This window comes from Talpa europaea, assembly GCF_964194135.1.
Source record: "Talpa europaea genome assembly, chromosome: 4".
In the NCBI taxonomy this organism is placed as follows: Eukaryota; Metazoa; Chordata; class Mammalia; order Eulipotyphla; family Talpidae; genus Talpa; species Talpa europaea.
The window spans coordinates 68,298,456-68,314,463 of record NC_140070.1 but is presented as its reverse complement, the minus strand read 5'-3'; the positions used below and the strand labels follow the sequence as shown (position 1 = coordinate 68,314,463).

Here is a 16,008-nt window from a genome sequence, read left to right as displayed (position 1 = left end):
CATATCTTTACAATTATTTTTTTTTGGATTTTCATTCACACAGTTTCAGCTTCTCAGTACCAGTTTCCTGGGAAGTGTTATTTCTTGTATCATGTAATGAAGTGTTACAGAACAGGGTGAGGGGCACCTCAGAACCCCCAAACCTGCATGCTCTTAATATGTTTTGCCACCTGCAAAATCAAGACAGACATACGCTAGTGAGTAAGACCTGTAGTGGAAAGGAACTTTAATACAACTAGTGTGCAATAAAGGGATGAGAAGGAAAAGAATATATATAACTATTTAGTTTCCAAACCCAGTATCCAGAGCCCCATCCCCTTGTGAGTTAATGTGAAGACAAACAGAGTTGGCCCAAACCAGGGCCCCTGGGGCCCAGAAGCCTGCCTCCAGTCTAAGGTAACCCCTGTTGAGGACCCATAGGAAAGGGGCAAAAAAGGGTCCAGCACATCTGGGACAGAAGGAGCAAAATTGAAATTAAGATAAAAGCTGCCATTGTTAACCTTCCCACGGGTCTCTCACTCACGACCATTTCAACTAGTCACAGGCCAAGAAAAAAGTTCAGCTTCTTCACATGTCTCTCTGCTCCATGTGCCTCCTCCAGGTCTCCTTCTTGCTCCCCAACTTTCTTTCTCCCTTCTCCAGTTTCCTCTCTAGCCTTTCCTCCCTGCTCAAATCCACCCATCCTTGGCAGTGGGGAAGGAAACTGAAATCGCCTCTTTCCCTGAGGGCCACTCTGTTACAGAAGAGACAGAGGTTTTAGAGGTGCTATCTTTAGAGAGGGTAGCACTGAGACCCAGACATCGACTATGATGACTTCTGTCTTCCTATTAAATACCTTCTGACCTAGGAGAAATGATTACTTACTGAATGACAATAGTATTTATGTGGTTCTCTGAACTCTGCAGTAGTCTAATTTGAACAATCAATCTCCTTTAATAATTGTGAAAACTGGACATTCTTACTGTTTTTAGTGTCAAATATATAATAATAGCAAATAATGAACTGCCTTTGGTAAACTGCTTTTTAAATCTTGTAGTTGTTTTATCTTTTAGTGTAACTGCATCCTTCAGTAATATTAAAGAAATTAATATTAATTCAGTATCTATTCTGTATTAATTTTAAGGTACATAGAATTGTCTTATAATAATTACCCTGCCCATGTGTGATTTTCTTTCTATCCCTCTCAAGGTTCAAGCAATTGCCTTCACAACAGCCTTGATTTCCCTCTTTGAGCGTCCTGCTAGTACTTGTGAAGATGAAGAAGCCACCGTGACCATTAACTGGACAGAGCTGCTCTCTGGATATCACAAATGTTGTCATACAGTAGAGCACACACTTCATTGTGGAGATTGGGTCAGGCAAGGTACTGAATCTGAACAGTCAGGAAAGAAAATCATCCCCTTCGACTTCCACATTCATGTTCTTTGATGAAAATCTCTTACAAAAATGTTCAAGTCTAGAAACCAATAATTGGCTCTCTGGAGATTTTTGTCTGGACTCTTCTATTCTCTCTACACTAGTGAGAATTAGTTCTTTCTAAAATTTATGACTCATACAATTAAGTCAGGTGAAATGTGCACTTAAGGAATCTCAAGAGGAAAGAGAAAATTGTCACGTATCATTTAACTTCAACCCAACTCTGATCCTCACTAATCTCATCTAGTCCCATTCAGGGCTGCTTAACAAAAGAATTTAACAAGTTCCTGCAAACCACTCCTTTGTTTTCTTTATAGTCTCATGAGAAGTACATTAATTTGACTGATTTCAAAATGAGGTTCTCTCTCTTGCTCCCTCTTCCCTGATCTAGAGTACTTCAGCAGCAGTTCTGTGTGATAAGGTTTTGCTGTACAATAGCATCTATAGAAAAACAGAATTTTCTTAAAACCTAGTCACCAATGAGTTAATTAGTTTCACAATATGCCTGATCTTTACAAAATTTGCATCTGATTATTCAAGATTCAAATGTACAACATTTGCTCTGATACCTCCTTTGGTCAAGACACTTAGGAATTTGGTGATTTTTTTTTTCATTTTTTAAATTGCTACATTAAAGAATACCCACTGAGAGGAATTAGCATTTGCAGTCTCATTCACTGTTTATTGTAGGTATATCCCTAATATACATTGAAGAAAATACAGTTCAAATGGTCCAATTGTTGACTTTTCTGGTATCTTACCCTCTAGCTTCAGGAGGCTGGAACTCACTTAATTCCAGCACCAGAATATCCTACACAATGACTGTAGATTCTGCATTTTTCCTTCTATATAATTCATACCATATCTTTGATGCTTCTACTGATTCATAATTCTAGAACGCTTTAAAACAAAGGAAGATGCCTTTTGGTCATCCACTATGTGTGGTCAGCACAAAATTGTGTTTTACATTTTTATAATACAGAAAGAGGAATCACAGTATAAAAACCAAACTGAATGGAAATTGGCAGTGATGTCAAACAAGCATGAATTTTTCATAGCTAAACCAAAGATTAGATTATAGTACCAATGCAATAGTCCTTGAAATCTACTTATTGCTGATTCCTTAAAGTATAGTCTATTATTTGAATTCCATGACCTTAAACTAACGTGGATATGTACAAGGAAATAACTAACACAGTTTTGTTTTTTTAAAAGATTGAGAATATAACCAGTAAAATTTTTGAATTGAACTTGTGTTTTTTAATTTGAGTGTATCTAAGTGCTCTTTTCACAATCAAAAGAGAATGAAATGTTATCACTATAGACCTTGTCACAATTTAATTTAAACCTCTCAAAAACAAACCATGCTTTGTAATAACCTATTGATGAACATTTCTCTGTTAAGTTGCTGAACAAGGATTTTTCTCTAGGTCACTGTGTACTCACTGTCATCATGCTTCTGTATCATTCTGATCTGGGGTTCCATCATGTACCAACAAAAACCATAGGAACTTTGATATCATCAACAGCAATGATGTTTATCACCTAAGGAATCAAATGTCAGAGTCTGGCTTCTAAATATTTGCAATTAAAAACTGGCTATAGAAAAGTTTTATGTATGTAAATATAAGGGAAGTTAGCGCTCTAATTTGGGTTACATGCTTCTTAGCTTTTTGAATCAAATTCATTGTAATCAAGGGATAATCTTCAGAAGAACAGCTGAAAAATTATGTAACCGATTTATTTAAATTGTGGACTTGATGGGTCAATACATCAACAATTGTTTATCTTTTTGTGCTTTAAAGCTCTCTTTGGTATGAGAGACATAGAAGAAAAATTATAGTCTTAATCCTCAATAAACTTAATATATGAATGAGAATTAGAGATTAATACAAACATTGTATAATTGTTCTGAAAATTAACTATCAAAGATTTTAACTCCTATAGTAATTCTTTTTTTTTTTAAAAGGGGGAACTATACTTTTTTTTTTTAATTTATGTATTTGTTTATTTATACAAGCACTGGGTACAGTCAGAAGCGTGGGGAGGGCGAGAGAATTCACCAGAGCCAGAGCAGGGAGCAGACCAGGCAGAAGGACCGAGGTACACTGCTGAGGGGAGCAGCGGGCGGCAGGAGAGGTCTGCGCGCTATGTGGGACCCTCCTCTGGTGGCCGGGGAGCAGCCGGGGATCGAACCGGCGCTGAAGAGGCCACGGGCAGCTTCGCAACCCAGCGCTCAACCTCTGCGCCACCGGGGAGGCCCCCTATAGTAATTCTTGAGCAGGATGAAAACAAAAGGAAAGCCTTTAAGTGTGGTTGGTGGTACTTGAAGGATGAATACATATAGGGAAAAAGAGAAAGCAAGGAGAACATGAGTAAAATTATAGAAGCAGATATAATAATGATGGAGGGAAAGATAAACATGAATGAATCAGAGTCTGAGTATTAAGGAAATAAAAGTGAGTAAGTCTAATAGGAACTATAAGCTAGCAGATCTTGGTCATCAGGTCAAGTTCATGTTTGGTGGAAAATGAGAGTGAAGCATTGAAGGTGTTTGATGTAACTGGAACAGAATTGGTGAAGGCAACAATTAGGAAGGGTTTATTTGGTAGTTCTTTATTTGGTAGTTCTGTTCAGCATGGGTTGGAAGAAAAAGAAGGAAATTGCAGTCAGTAATGGTTTTTGATCATGAGCAAATGCAAATGATACAGCAAGGAGAGAAACAAGCAACATTTTGAAAGAGGAGCAGAACTCTTCAGGATTTGAAGTCTGAAAATTATTATCTATTTTTTAATGTCTTACAAAAACTGGTTTCCAGGTGGGGGATGTTCTGTTTGCAGATCACAGATGCTCTCCAGGGCCCAAAGCTCAGACTCTTTCCAGATGTTGGCTAAATCTGAAGGATTCTTTATTCTGAGATACTCCAGATCCTGCTACCGAAGAACTGTCTTTCTTGCCAGTGTTGTTCCGGAAACTTCTCTTACCTTTGCCAAACTCCTTATTTTGCCTCTTCATCCTTCTAATTTAGATAAACTATTCCTTGCGTGATTTGAAAGGTTTTCAATTCTGACTTTGTTCCTGAATTCTTTAAAATCTTGCCTCCAGATACTGCTCAATCTATGAGCCAATCCTACAAATTTCTTTACCTACAACAAAATTTTGGTCCTACTTGTCATAATCCTCCCAATCCCAAAAGGAAATTTGGATGCCTCATGTGAAAAATCATATTTATATATAGTCTGAAAGTTAAAGCAAACTTCTTACGGTGGCCAATATGTCCTTCAGTATTTTTTATGGTTCTGCCTTCTTACTGATTTTAAAGAATTTGATTGTTTACTGGAGTGCTGTTTGTGTCTATATTATATGGAATTCATTGAGATATTTTAATATGTGGATCTATAGCTTTCATTAAATTTGGTAATTTTTCTATTGTTATTTTTCCCAAAGTTTTCTGTCTCCCTTTCTATTTTTTCTGGCATTCCCATTATATATATATATATATATATATATATATATATATATATATGTTAGCTGTTTTAGTTTTTGTTTACTGGAGTGCTGTTTGTGTCTATATTATATGGAATTCATTGAGATATTTTAATATGTGGATCTATAGCTTTCATTAAATTTGGTAATTTTTCTATTGTTATTTTTCCCAAAGTTTTCTGTCTCCCTTTCTATTTTTTCTGGCATTCCCATTTTATATACGACAGTCAAACAGCTAACATATATATATATATGTTAGCTGTTTGACTGTCATCTTTTTTTTTTTCCCTTAAAATCTACTGTGGTCTAGATAAGTTAGATTTCATTTCCACATGTTCAAGTCTGTGGGTATTTTCTTCTGTGATATTGCAGAACAATTTTACAGATGGAGTTGACTCTCTGGTTCAGGTGGGTCAGTATGTTCTGCCTCGAGCCTCTGGGGTGGGTGTCCTACAGTGAGCTGTGACTTGGGCTGCACCCAGGAGAGTCTTGTCATGATGGGGTGAACTCTGAGAGATATAGCATGGGTAGGTCACTGCCATAGTAATGATGGCACTCTGCCCAGTCATGTGGGTGAGATTGCCATCCCTGTGGGTCTGGAAGGTAGATCAAGTCAGAGAAGATTTTTTTGAGCTATAAGGTTTAATGGAGATTTCTATTTACTTGGTGCTTATTACCCAATTCATCTTTCTTATTTCTCTCTTTTGAAACAAGAGTTGACAGTTTCAGGAGGAATTTTCCACAGGATGAATTTTAATCCAAACCTTACCCACATGATTCAGATGTGGTTTAGATAAGACTTTAAATGCAGACTTTCAAATGGATGCTGAAATGAGTTAAGACTTTTAGGATTTTTGGGGTATGTTTATGTATGAGGAGGACATGAATTTGGGCAGATGCAGAGGCAGAATGTTATGAACTGAATGTTTCTACCATTCATATGTTGAAATCTTAACCACCCAATATGATGATGGTATTAGGAATTGATGCCTATGGTAGATCAACAGGTCTTGAGGGTGAGACTAGTATGGCTGTGATGAGATTACTGCCTTATAAAAGATACCTTAGAGAGAATTCATTTCTTCCTCATGTGAAGATAAGTAAAGAGAAGATCATCTTTGAACCAGGAAGTAGAACCTTAACAGACATGGAAGTTGTAGGTACCTTGATTTTGGACTTCCAGCTTCCATAACCCTGAGAAATAAGTATTTGTTTCAGTCACCCAGTCTCTATATTTTTTCAGAGCAACCTGAATGAAATAAACCATTGAATAAATGTTATTGAAAATATTTCAAGAAAAAAGATATCTAAAGTAATCTTGACAAATATCTTTGAAGTATTTTTTGATTTAATAAAATCTTATTTAATTTTAAAAGAAAGTTGTTGTAATAAGATACATCTATTTCAAATAATTTATATTTAAATAATATATGAGTGAGTTTTGAGGAAAATGCAGTAGACGATAACTCCAAAAAAGATAAAATATGAAGTATTTATAAAAGATTGTCTTTTTCACATTTTAAATTTGAAGCTTAAGTACTGAAAGGGAGACCTTCTTTAGTCCTAACTAACATGACTTTTCCCAGATTTTGCAACAGAGATTAGAAACATAAATGCAAGTATTTTTTGTTTGTTTATTTGCAACTCAGTTAATTCAATTAAAGGGGTTGGGAGGAAGGCTGAGATGAGGAGGTAGGGAGGATAAAGACAGGCTAAAGTCAAAGATAGGGTGGTGGGCTTAATAATGATCATGATCGTTGGTCTCCAAATATTACTTTCTCTGGATCAATGCCTGTTTTCATTCAATGCTCTTTTTCCAAAGAGAAACATAGATTGATACTCCTTACACTCCTCAAGAATTTTTTTTTTTATTTTCTTCTCAGTGTACAGGGAATATACAATTGATGAAAGAAATACGTGGACAAATATAATAATGTTTTACTGAAGTTAAGTATAAAATATCTGTAAAATGAAATGTCAAAGGAAATACAGTCTCAGACATAAGAATATTAGCTTACTGCTTTAAGATAAGGTTCAGACATCTTGTTTAAAACTTCGAAGGAGAAACTTTTCGTTTTGTCTGAGTGGTTCTGCGTCATATTCTAATGGAAAAATAATTGCATTCTGAAATGCTTGTACAGAAAATACAGCGATTTTGGGCAACAGCAAGACATAAATATCTTGTATTTCAGAGAATTTTCCCATTTTTTTTGTTTTTGGTCCTAGCTAATTGCTTCTCATAGAGACAATATCTTTAAAAACCATACATTGGAAGCACAGCTATTTAAAGAGTGAGATCTAAATTGCCCACACTGAAAAACAAGCATTGATTTTTTTTTTTATTATGTTGAAAGGTGTTTTTCACCTTTCTTTGTCCGTGGCTAAGAGATTGTACAGAATAGCTTGAAGTGATAACAAAATCACTATTGCTTCTCTGATTGATGGAAGTGTGCTGAAAAACTTAGAATGCACACACACTAGGAGGTTCTTAATTGATCAGGTCTACTTAGAATGGAAACGAGATTTAGTGTCTTGCTTGTGTGTTGTTTCACTTCCTTGCATCTCAATCAGTATCCAGACAGAAAGATGGCACACCACTTACTGAATTAGCAGGAACATGGCCTCCTTTCCTGCCAGTAAGCTGCTCTGTCTATGAAAGCAGCTGAAATAAGCTGTGAGACACTGGTCTGCGTTTGAAGAAAGTGGTCATTTCTGGCAGCTTTGTCTATAGAATGATAGAAGAATCATAGAGCAAATATCAGTGTGTATCAAGAATATGGGCTTAATCAGCAGTTTGCTAAGCCATTATATTAATTGCATTATTAATTTTTAAAGTGCTTAATAATTCAAAACTAGATGCATTTTGATTTTTTAAAATGGAATAGGTATTCTTTCTTTTCTTCCCTCTTTGGAATAAGAGTTACTCAGAATATAGAGAGTTCGGTGGTAGTCTCAAAGACTGGGATGCCACTTTAAAATAATAAGGAAATGGTGACTGAAAATAAGGAAATGGGCTTGACTGTCACCTGAAATATGAGAACATCAAACAAAGTTCAAGGTAGGGTGTTTTCCAAAGGCACATGACTCAGAAAGGAAAAGCCTAAAAAATGATAATAAGAATTCCTACGTAGAAATTGCCCAATTTTCTACTCTGCTATTGCTTTTCTCTGTTGGCAAATGATAAAATATGGCCTTGTTTTATATTTCTCTAAGTGAATTTAATAGAAATACTTACTTAGTTTTTAGGTATCACTTTTCATTTTCAAATCACTCTTTCCACATTAGCCACTTGCCATTACATAGAGTTATTTAATTTGACAGTACCCATGATTCCATGGATTTGATGTAGTTTACCTTGTAATACCTTTTTTTAAAATGACAAAGTGGTGGAGAGTGGGAAAGTTGAAAGCCAGATCTTAAGGATAGACATGATAAACTGTCATTTTATCCCTCAAACTATTACTTAAAAGTAGTTAAAAATACTTCCATCTACCAATCTCTAAGCTCACTGAGAATATTACAAACAAATTATTTATTTTATCATCTCATTCCATTCCTTAGCTTCAAATTTTAAAATCTTTTCCATCATAACTTATCATTTCCTTTACCCTCTTCAAGGAGTGAGGAAAAACAATTTTGTTCACCATATAATTTGATTTTAAGGAAATGAGTTTACGATCACCTTTCTCTCTGACATTCTCAGGAGCTCTGCACTCTACAATTTAATCAGAAATATGTTATGGATTGGCTTAGAAATAAAGTATGAATTGTCAAGCCGCCAATATGTAACACTACTAGTCCATAAATGTCACTTGGTAACCTGCAGATTCAAATCATAAAGCAATACTTTGAATACCAGAGAAGATGCACTTCTTTATGTGTCTTTTTTTATAGTCTCAAAACTAATATGAGGCTTGCTTGTAGGGGAACATATGACAAAGTAATTTTCTGGGAATTTATTTTGATTGCACTGTAATGGTATTATGGAATTTCCATGGATTTGAAGATATAATTGTATATTACATTGTATTTTTCTAAGCTCTCATAATATTGCTTCACTGTTAAGTTAAATTACCCTTATCATTTTCTATAAACAAAGGAATATTTTCTGTGAGGTGGCATCCTGATAAGACCACTTGTCATGAGATTTTATACTGTTAATACTTGCAGTAGTGCAGCAGCAATGGTGTACCAGATGATGAGGGGCCCTCTGCCCCAGAAATTAATTGATCCCCAGTGAAATTCAAAGGACTCATCTAGGCTGAGGTGATTACTTCTCTTCCAAATTTTAAGAACTATAGATTTATTCTCTAGAGTATAAGATGATGGCAGTAGGCATTTTAGTGTCTTGCTACTTAAACTGTGGTCCTATGAGAACATTAACAGCAACAGGGTGGAACTGTTAGAAATACAGAATCTTAGGATTCCTGAAAGAGAATCTGCATTTTAACACCGCGGTGTCCAGGTGATTGATGTCCATATAAAAATTTGAGAAGCTCTGTTTCAGTGCTCAAGGGATCAGGTCCTGGAATTTAAATTTATACTTTGGTTTTGCCAAACGATACTGTCTAGTTTGTATTTTTAATATTTCGTGTTACAAAACTTTATTTTTTTAAAGATTTATTTATTTATTTTATTTCGACAAGATTGATTGATTGATTGATTTATACAAGCACTGGGTACAGTCAGAAGCGCGGGAGCGTGAGAGAATTCACTAGAGCCAGAGCGGGGAGCAGAGCAGGCAGTAGGACCAAGGTACACTGCTGAGGGGAGCAGCGGGCGGCAGGAGAGGTCTACGCGCCATGTGACCCTCCTCTGGTGGCCGGGGAGCAGCCGGGGATCGAACCGGCGCTGCAGCGGCCTCGGGCAGCTTTGCAACACAGAGCTCAACCGCTGCGCCACTGGGGAGGCCCCAATGTTACATAACTTTAAACTACTAAACTCAGAGACAGAATACTTGGCTCCGGTCATGAATTTGACAAAAAGCAACTCCTGACTTCAATCAAATCATTAAACCTGTGTGGGATCTATTCCTTCATCAGAAAGATGCAGGAGTTATATTAGTCCTCTTTTAACTTTAAATTGTGGAATTTACCTTCTACTTCCCACATGTGTATTTTGTCACCACCTGTCCCTTGTAATGCATTTTTTTTTTTTTGTCAATGCTTGCCAAATGTTTTCTAAGCCTTGAAACCCACAAAGCCTTTTCTGTTTTTCAAACTTCTGTTTATCTATACCACTCAAATTATCACTTTAGTATGTGCTAGTTTTCTGCAATTGTTTGATTTAAATACCTATGCCTCCAAGATTGGGGCAATCTGGCAATGGCTTTTTCTTCTCTTTTTAGCCTTATGTGTACAAGGCACATTGCAGATGCTCATTAAATCTTTGAAAAATGGATGCCATGTTTTGGATATCCATAGCTATATACTGGATAGTGTCAACCTCATTAGTTTTCAATTAGTCATAATAAGCTATGTATTTCATTGTAGGATAAATATAAAATGAATTTATCAAGCTCTTCACATATTGTCAATATCATCTATTAAATAATTAAATCCTAGTTTAGAAGTAATTATTTCAGTAGAATAAGCTAGCAGAAAAGGAATGTATTGAGTCATCCTTCTGTATCAGAATTTCCTTGCTTCTAGAAATAATTTGGAAGTGTTTATGTTAATGCACATGCACGCACATACACATACATTCATAAAGTAAAGCAAATTAAGTTCTTTCACAAAAATTGTAAAACTATTTTCAAGTTAGCTACTCATCAGTTAGGTTGCCATTTCCAGAACTTGGTGCTGGTGCTCACTTGGAAAAAGAACATTTTAAAAAATCTTAAAATGAGAGCGAACATTTTGTATGTCAAAGAAGAAGAAGAAGAAGAAGGAGAAGGAGAAGGAGAAGGACTTTACTATGCACAGCACAGCAAGTGGTGTGTGTAATGTATCTGTCAGTTCCTCCTCCCCCCAAGTCCTAGAGGCCATGCAGATGCATGCTTACAAAAGCAGTGGACTGTGTTATAGGAAAGGAACTCCAAACTAATTTTTTTTCAGTGGACAGGATACAAACCTGCCTCTGCTCCAGAGGAAGACATTGTCTTTTTTTTTTTTTTTTTTAAGATTTTTAAATTTATTTATGAGTAGAAGACCTGGGGCATAGGTCAGAGGTTCAGGGCGTGAGAGGATTCACCAGAGACTGAGGGGGGAGCAGAACAGGCAGATCTACTGAAATATACTGCTGAGGGGAGCAGCAAGCAAGACAGGAGAGATCTGCTGCACCATGTGGGCCAACTCCCTGGCTGAGGATTGAACTCATGCCATAGGTGATAGCCTGAGACTTAACCTGTAGGCCACCATCGAGGCCCTGAAGATATTCTTTTTTAATATTTAAGGTAGCAAGTTTGTCCACCATTTGCTGCAAAGGGAGACATGATCTCTATATTTAAAGAATGTTTTCTATGCAAACATTTTTGAAAAGATATTCTGGAACAAAAGATAGTCAGCAATTAGTTTCACAAGAAGTACAGGAATGCTAAGAATCCATTGGGTATTTTTCTGAGAGTAAGTGTCTTAATTTTATTTAATTAGCAGATCGGTAATATTTCCCAGAGCTAGTCTATTATAGCAACTTTCCTTAAACTGTTATAGGGCAGCCCCGATATTGAACGGGTTGCCTGGCTATGGGTCCTCACCCGCGCGCTTAAAAGGGACTTATTAATATTCCACTACAGGCACACACAAAAGGTTAATAAAAGGTTTATTTACAAGGGAAAAGGAAATAAGGAAAATGTACAACTCAGGGAGAAAATAGGGAAATAAAGTCTTTAATGCGTCCTACCCGATCCGCCAACCTGGAAACCCAAAAAGCACTCTCAGAGCTGGCCGGACGCTGCGAGCTGGCCGGACGCTGGGAGCCAAAATGGGGGATCCCCTCCAAAGCCCATGTGTCTGGCTTTATACCAACCTGGCTGCTTAACCCCACCCTCAGGTCCCAGCCACCTTCCCTTTAGTGGTGATGGGATTTGGAGTTCCCAGTGTCTTTGGCTTTGGCTTTGGCCTGAGGTTGGGGTGGAGTCCACAAAGCCTGTATGGAATTAGCTTTAGGACATCCTTTTCCCCCTAACAAAACCACACAAAGTTACAACATTCTTTATGTGAGGCAGAAAATTGATCTTTAGGTTAAATCTGAAATCTTTCAACTTTGGGGCATAAATAATTGATCAAAATGCAAACAAAACCTTTTTCTAACCATGGAGGATGTTGTATTCTGAAGTCAGTTTAAAGGTAACTATGACTGGGGGCCTCCCCGGTGGTGCAGCGGTTGAGCGCTGGGTTGTGAAGCTCCCTGCAGCCTCTGCAGCGCCGGTTCGATCCCCGGCTGCTCCCCGGCCACCGGAGGAGGGTCCCACATGGCGCGCAGACCTCTCCTGCCGCCCGCTGCTCCCCTCAGCAGTGTACTTTCGTCCTTCTGCCTGCTCTGCTCCCCGCTCTGGCTCTGGTGAATTCTCTCACCCTCCCGCACTTCTGACTGTACCCACTGCTTGTATAAATAAATAAATGAATAAATAAATAAATAAAAATAAATCTTTAAAAAAAAATAAAGGTAACTATGACTATTGGCTTTTTGGAGTGGATGAGTCTGATAAGAACAGAAAGATTCTCCTGACAAAAGGCAGAGGGTCACTTTCTTTGCTTGGCCAATGGTACTTTGCTCCACAGCCCCTGGGGGTGGGTCATTGGGAACACAGGGACTGACACTGCACCTGAGCCAGCTGTGTTTGGGAATCTAAGCAGGGTATCAAGTCCTGGTATTCTCACTCACAAATACTGTAAACCAGTCGAGATATAAAGAAGCCATGGTTTGGGCATGAGTGCCCAAAGGTGCGGCTTTGAGAGCAGCACGTGGCTGCTAAATTCCTTTTGGTCTGCTATAGGACCAGGAAGGAGAACCCAAGAATCTGGGCTCATTTTATTCATCTCATATTCCCAGAAACCCATAGAATTCCCATCTTCTCCAGAATTAATGTTGCTTCCTTCCAGGTTTTCCAGTAAAAAAAAAAAAAATCATAATATCCTTTACTGTAACTTCTCATGCTAAGTTCTTTGGTGGGAGACGGGTGTGGGGGGAGTGAGGTGTCTGAGTATTGCATTGTGTTGTCATAATCTGAGTTTGATTTTTAACTTTACATTTAGAACTGTTCTATTTTGCTGATATCTTATGGGAAATCAACTAAAAATTGTTTTTCCTTTTTTTTTTTTTTTTTTTTTTTTACCAGTTACTTACAATGCATCTTTAGATGCTATCATTTCCAGTACAACCAGCAATACAAACTCCATGGTACTGGCTTGGAGAGAGAAGTCAAAAAAGCATCTTAAAATGACATCCTTCAACATTGCTCAGGGTATTCATGCTTTTGATTACCACTCTCGGCTCAATTTAATTGGTATGTAAAATAAATCATGATAACTATGAGGGCCTTATAAATAGCCTGGCATGCATATTTGTATGTGGGGAATCTCTCCACCTTGTTGCTTTACTGCCAGGGAGACCAACTTGAGCAGCTCACATTTTATTGTCTAGAATATCTGATAATGATGCATTATGATGTGTAGTGTATGATGGGCTGAAAATATGAGAAAGTGTCCAATGCCTTAATGAGTCATTATATTAAAATTGGTGGGAGATGTAAGATGACATGGAGGAAGAAGACAGTTTGTGCAGCATTTGCCATTTTGCTGTTGTTGTGACACCACCAAATGCTGAATCCAAACAAATGTGTCATTTTCCTTTTATTACACACGCGTGCACACACACACACGAACTGCAAAATGAAGAACATTTTTCAATTACCTTTCTGAATAAAATATCTCAAGCCTTTTTGAAAAATTTCAGATTATCTTAGCTTCAGTTTACTAAATGACTGTTTTAATGTGAAAGTGAATCTTTTTCTGAGGAATTGTTATATTTTTCATGTGTTACTTAAGGAAAAGATGTAGGCATTTTGAAATCTGATGATTTGATGATGAAGATAGTTCAAACATCATAAAAATGAGATATTGTTAAACAACGAATAGGGTTGTTGCAGAGAAGGAACACACATGACCTACAGAATGGATCATATTAACCTTCAGTCAGTTATAATTACTCATATAAAAAGTGCTGATATCAGTAGGGTAATTAAGTCCCTAAAATTTATGACAATGGATTTCATTTGTAGGAGGGGCGGAGCAACATGGCGGCGAGGAGACGCTGCGAGTAAGATCTCCCATTAAAAAAAGTTAATAGGGAGGAAAAGCGGCAGGTCCCAGTGAGAACTGGGACACGGAAGATAAACGGACGACTCCAGCAAACTGCCCGAAGAAGAAAGTTGCCATAAAAGAGGACGAGAAGGGAGGGAAGCGCAGAACCCTGCTCCCCTCCCCCGCCCACAGAGGCGGCACTCTCCGACCGGCAGAGACCAGGGAAACAACAAACCAAAACGCCCAACAAGAAAAACGGATGCAGCAAGCGGGACTGTGAGTGGAAAGGAACTATTTCAGCCACCACACCCCGTGAACGGGAGCTGAGGCGAACCCTGCAGGATCCGCCGCGGAGGTGAGCTCCACGCGCCATTAAAAAGAGAGCCCCGCCCACCAGGAGGAGACCAGCACCAGCACACAGCCCCGGCCGCCCGGTAAGCTTGCGCGAAAGCGGCGCTCGGATTGCAGCTGCCCAGGCCCCTGTGCCTGCGACCTAGGCTTGCGGGGAGACGGCGGAGGCCCTCCCTGAGTGAGCAGGAACAAGGCGCCCAGGCAGGGGAGCGGGATTCAAAAGGCGCCATTCCCGCGCCACTGATCTGGGCTACAGCCCGCGTCCTGGAACTGAGGGCTTTGGAACTGAGACCCTGGCGAGGCCCTCCCTGAGTGAGCAGGAACAAGGCGCCCAGGCAGGGGAGCGGGATTCAAAAGGCGCCATTCCCGCGCCACTGATCTGGGCTACAGCCCGCGTCCTGGAACTGAGGGCTTTGGAACTGAGACCCGGGCGAGGCCCTCCCTGAGTGAGCAGGAACAAGGCGCCCAGGCAGGGGAGCGGGATTCAAAAGGCGCCATTCCCGCGCCACTGATCTGGGCTACAGCCCGCGTCCTGGAACTGAGGGCTTTGGAACTGAGACCCGGGGCACGAAATTAGGGGCGTGGGTTCCCCACGACGGTGGGGCACAAGGCAGACACAGCACCCCAAAGCTGTTGAGGTGTACCCTACCATCCCCGCTCTGCTCCCTGTCCCACGGGGTGGAAAATCAGCTCCCCAAGGGCTCTAGGAGAGATCTCTGGTGCCACCTAGAGACTTGACCCCAGCACAGGCTACTGAAGGAGCTAGTGGCCAGCTGGGGAGTTAGCCCACACCGGGCCCCTTCTGAACAAGTAGTCTGAGCCCACAGGGAGAGCGAGCACCCACAGCCGGGGCAGACCAGGCGCGCAGAAGAGTGTGCCTGAGACCAGAAGCGCAGGGAGTGTGTCCCACATCACCATTTTAGAACAGGGACATTTCTTCAGTAAAGACTACCTGCAGAAGGCTTCCTCAGGAGCCAGAGGTGAGCGGGGGAAGTTCGCCCACGCCAGACCCCCTCTGGCCTGCAGTCCAAGCCCAGAGGGAAGCAGGAACCCACCGCCGGGGCAGACCAGGCGCACAGGGGAGTGTGTCCCCACATCGGCATTTTAGAACAGGGACCTTTCTCCAGTAAAGGCTGCTTGAAACTGACAGATGACTCCTGGAAGAACCAGAGGGGAACAGAGAAGCCCACCCAAGATGCCGGCAAGTCCCAACAACACAGTGTCCCAACGCATACGGCAAATTAGAAAACAGACAGTAGGGAGGAGAAGAACCACACGCAACCTAGCAACTCTCCAGAGAAAAAGCACACCACAAAAAGAAAGCCAGCCCCCAGATTGCAACGACAATAACTTGGAAGAATTTCTGAGCCTTCCAGAAAGAGAATTTAAAATTGCCGTGATTAAAAAACTGACAGAAGTCATAAAGGAAAACAATGATAAGGGAAAAATAATCAACGATCAGAAGAATGCAATTGAGTCCCTAGAGAGGGAAAACAATGGTCAGAAGAAAGAA

The 16,008-nt window shown here is 39.6% G+C and overlaps 1 protein-coding gene across 1 annotated transcript in view; it reads left to right on the top strand.

Annotated features, from left to right (window-relative positions):
• Window positions 1-16,008, top strand: part of WDR49 (WD repeat domain 49) — a gene marked incomplete at its 5' end in the record, with an annotated part of 188,426 nt that overhangs the window by 47,440 nt on the left and 124,978 nt on the right. The window contains 2 exons of the mRNA XM_084232625.1: window positions 1,189-1,363; window positions 13,181-13,348. Of these exons, the coding sequence (XP_084088751.1) occupies window positions 1,189-1,363; window positions 13,181-13,348 (343 nt within the window). The remainder of the gene's footprint in view (window positions 1-1,188; window positions 1,364-13,180; window positions 13,349-16,008) is intronic.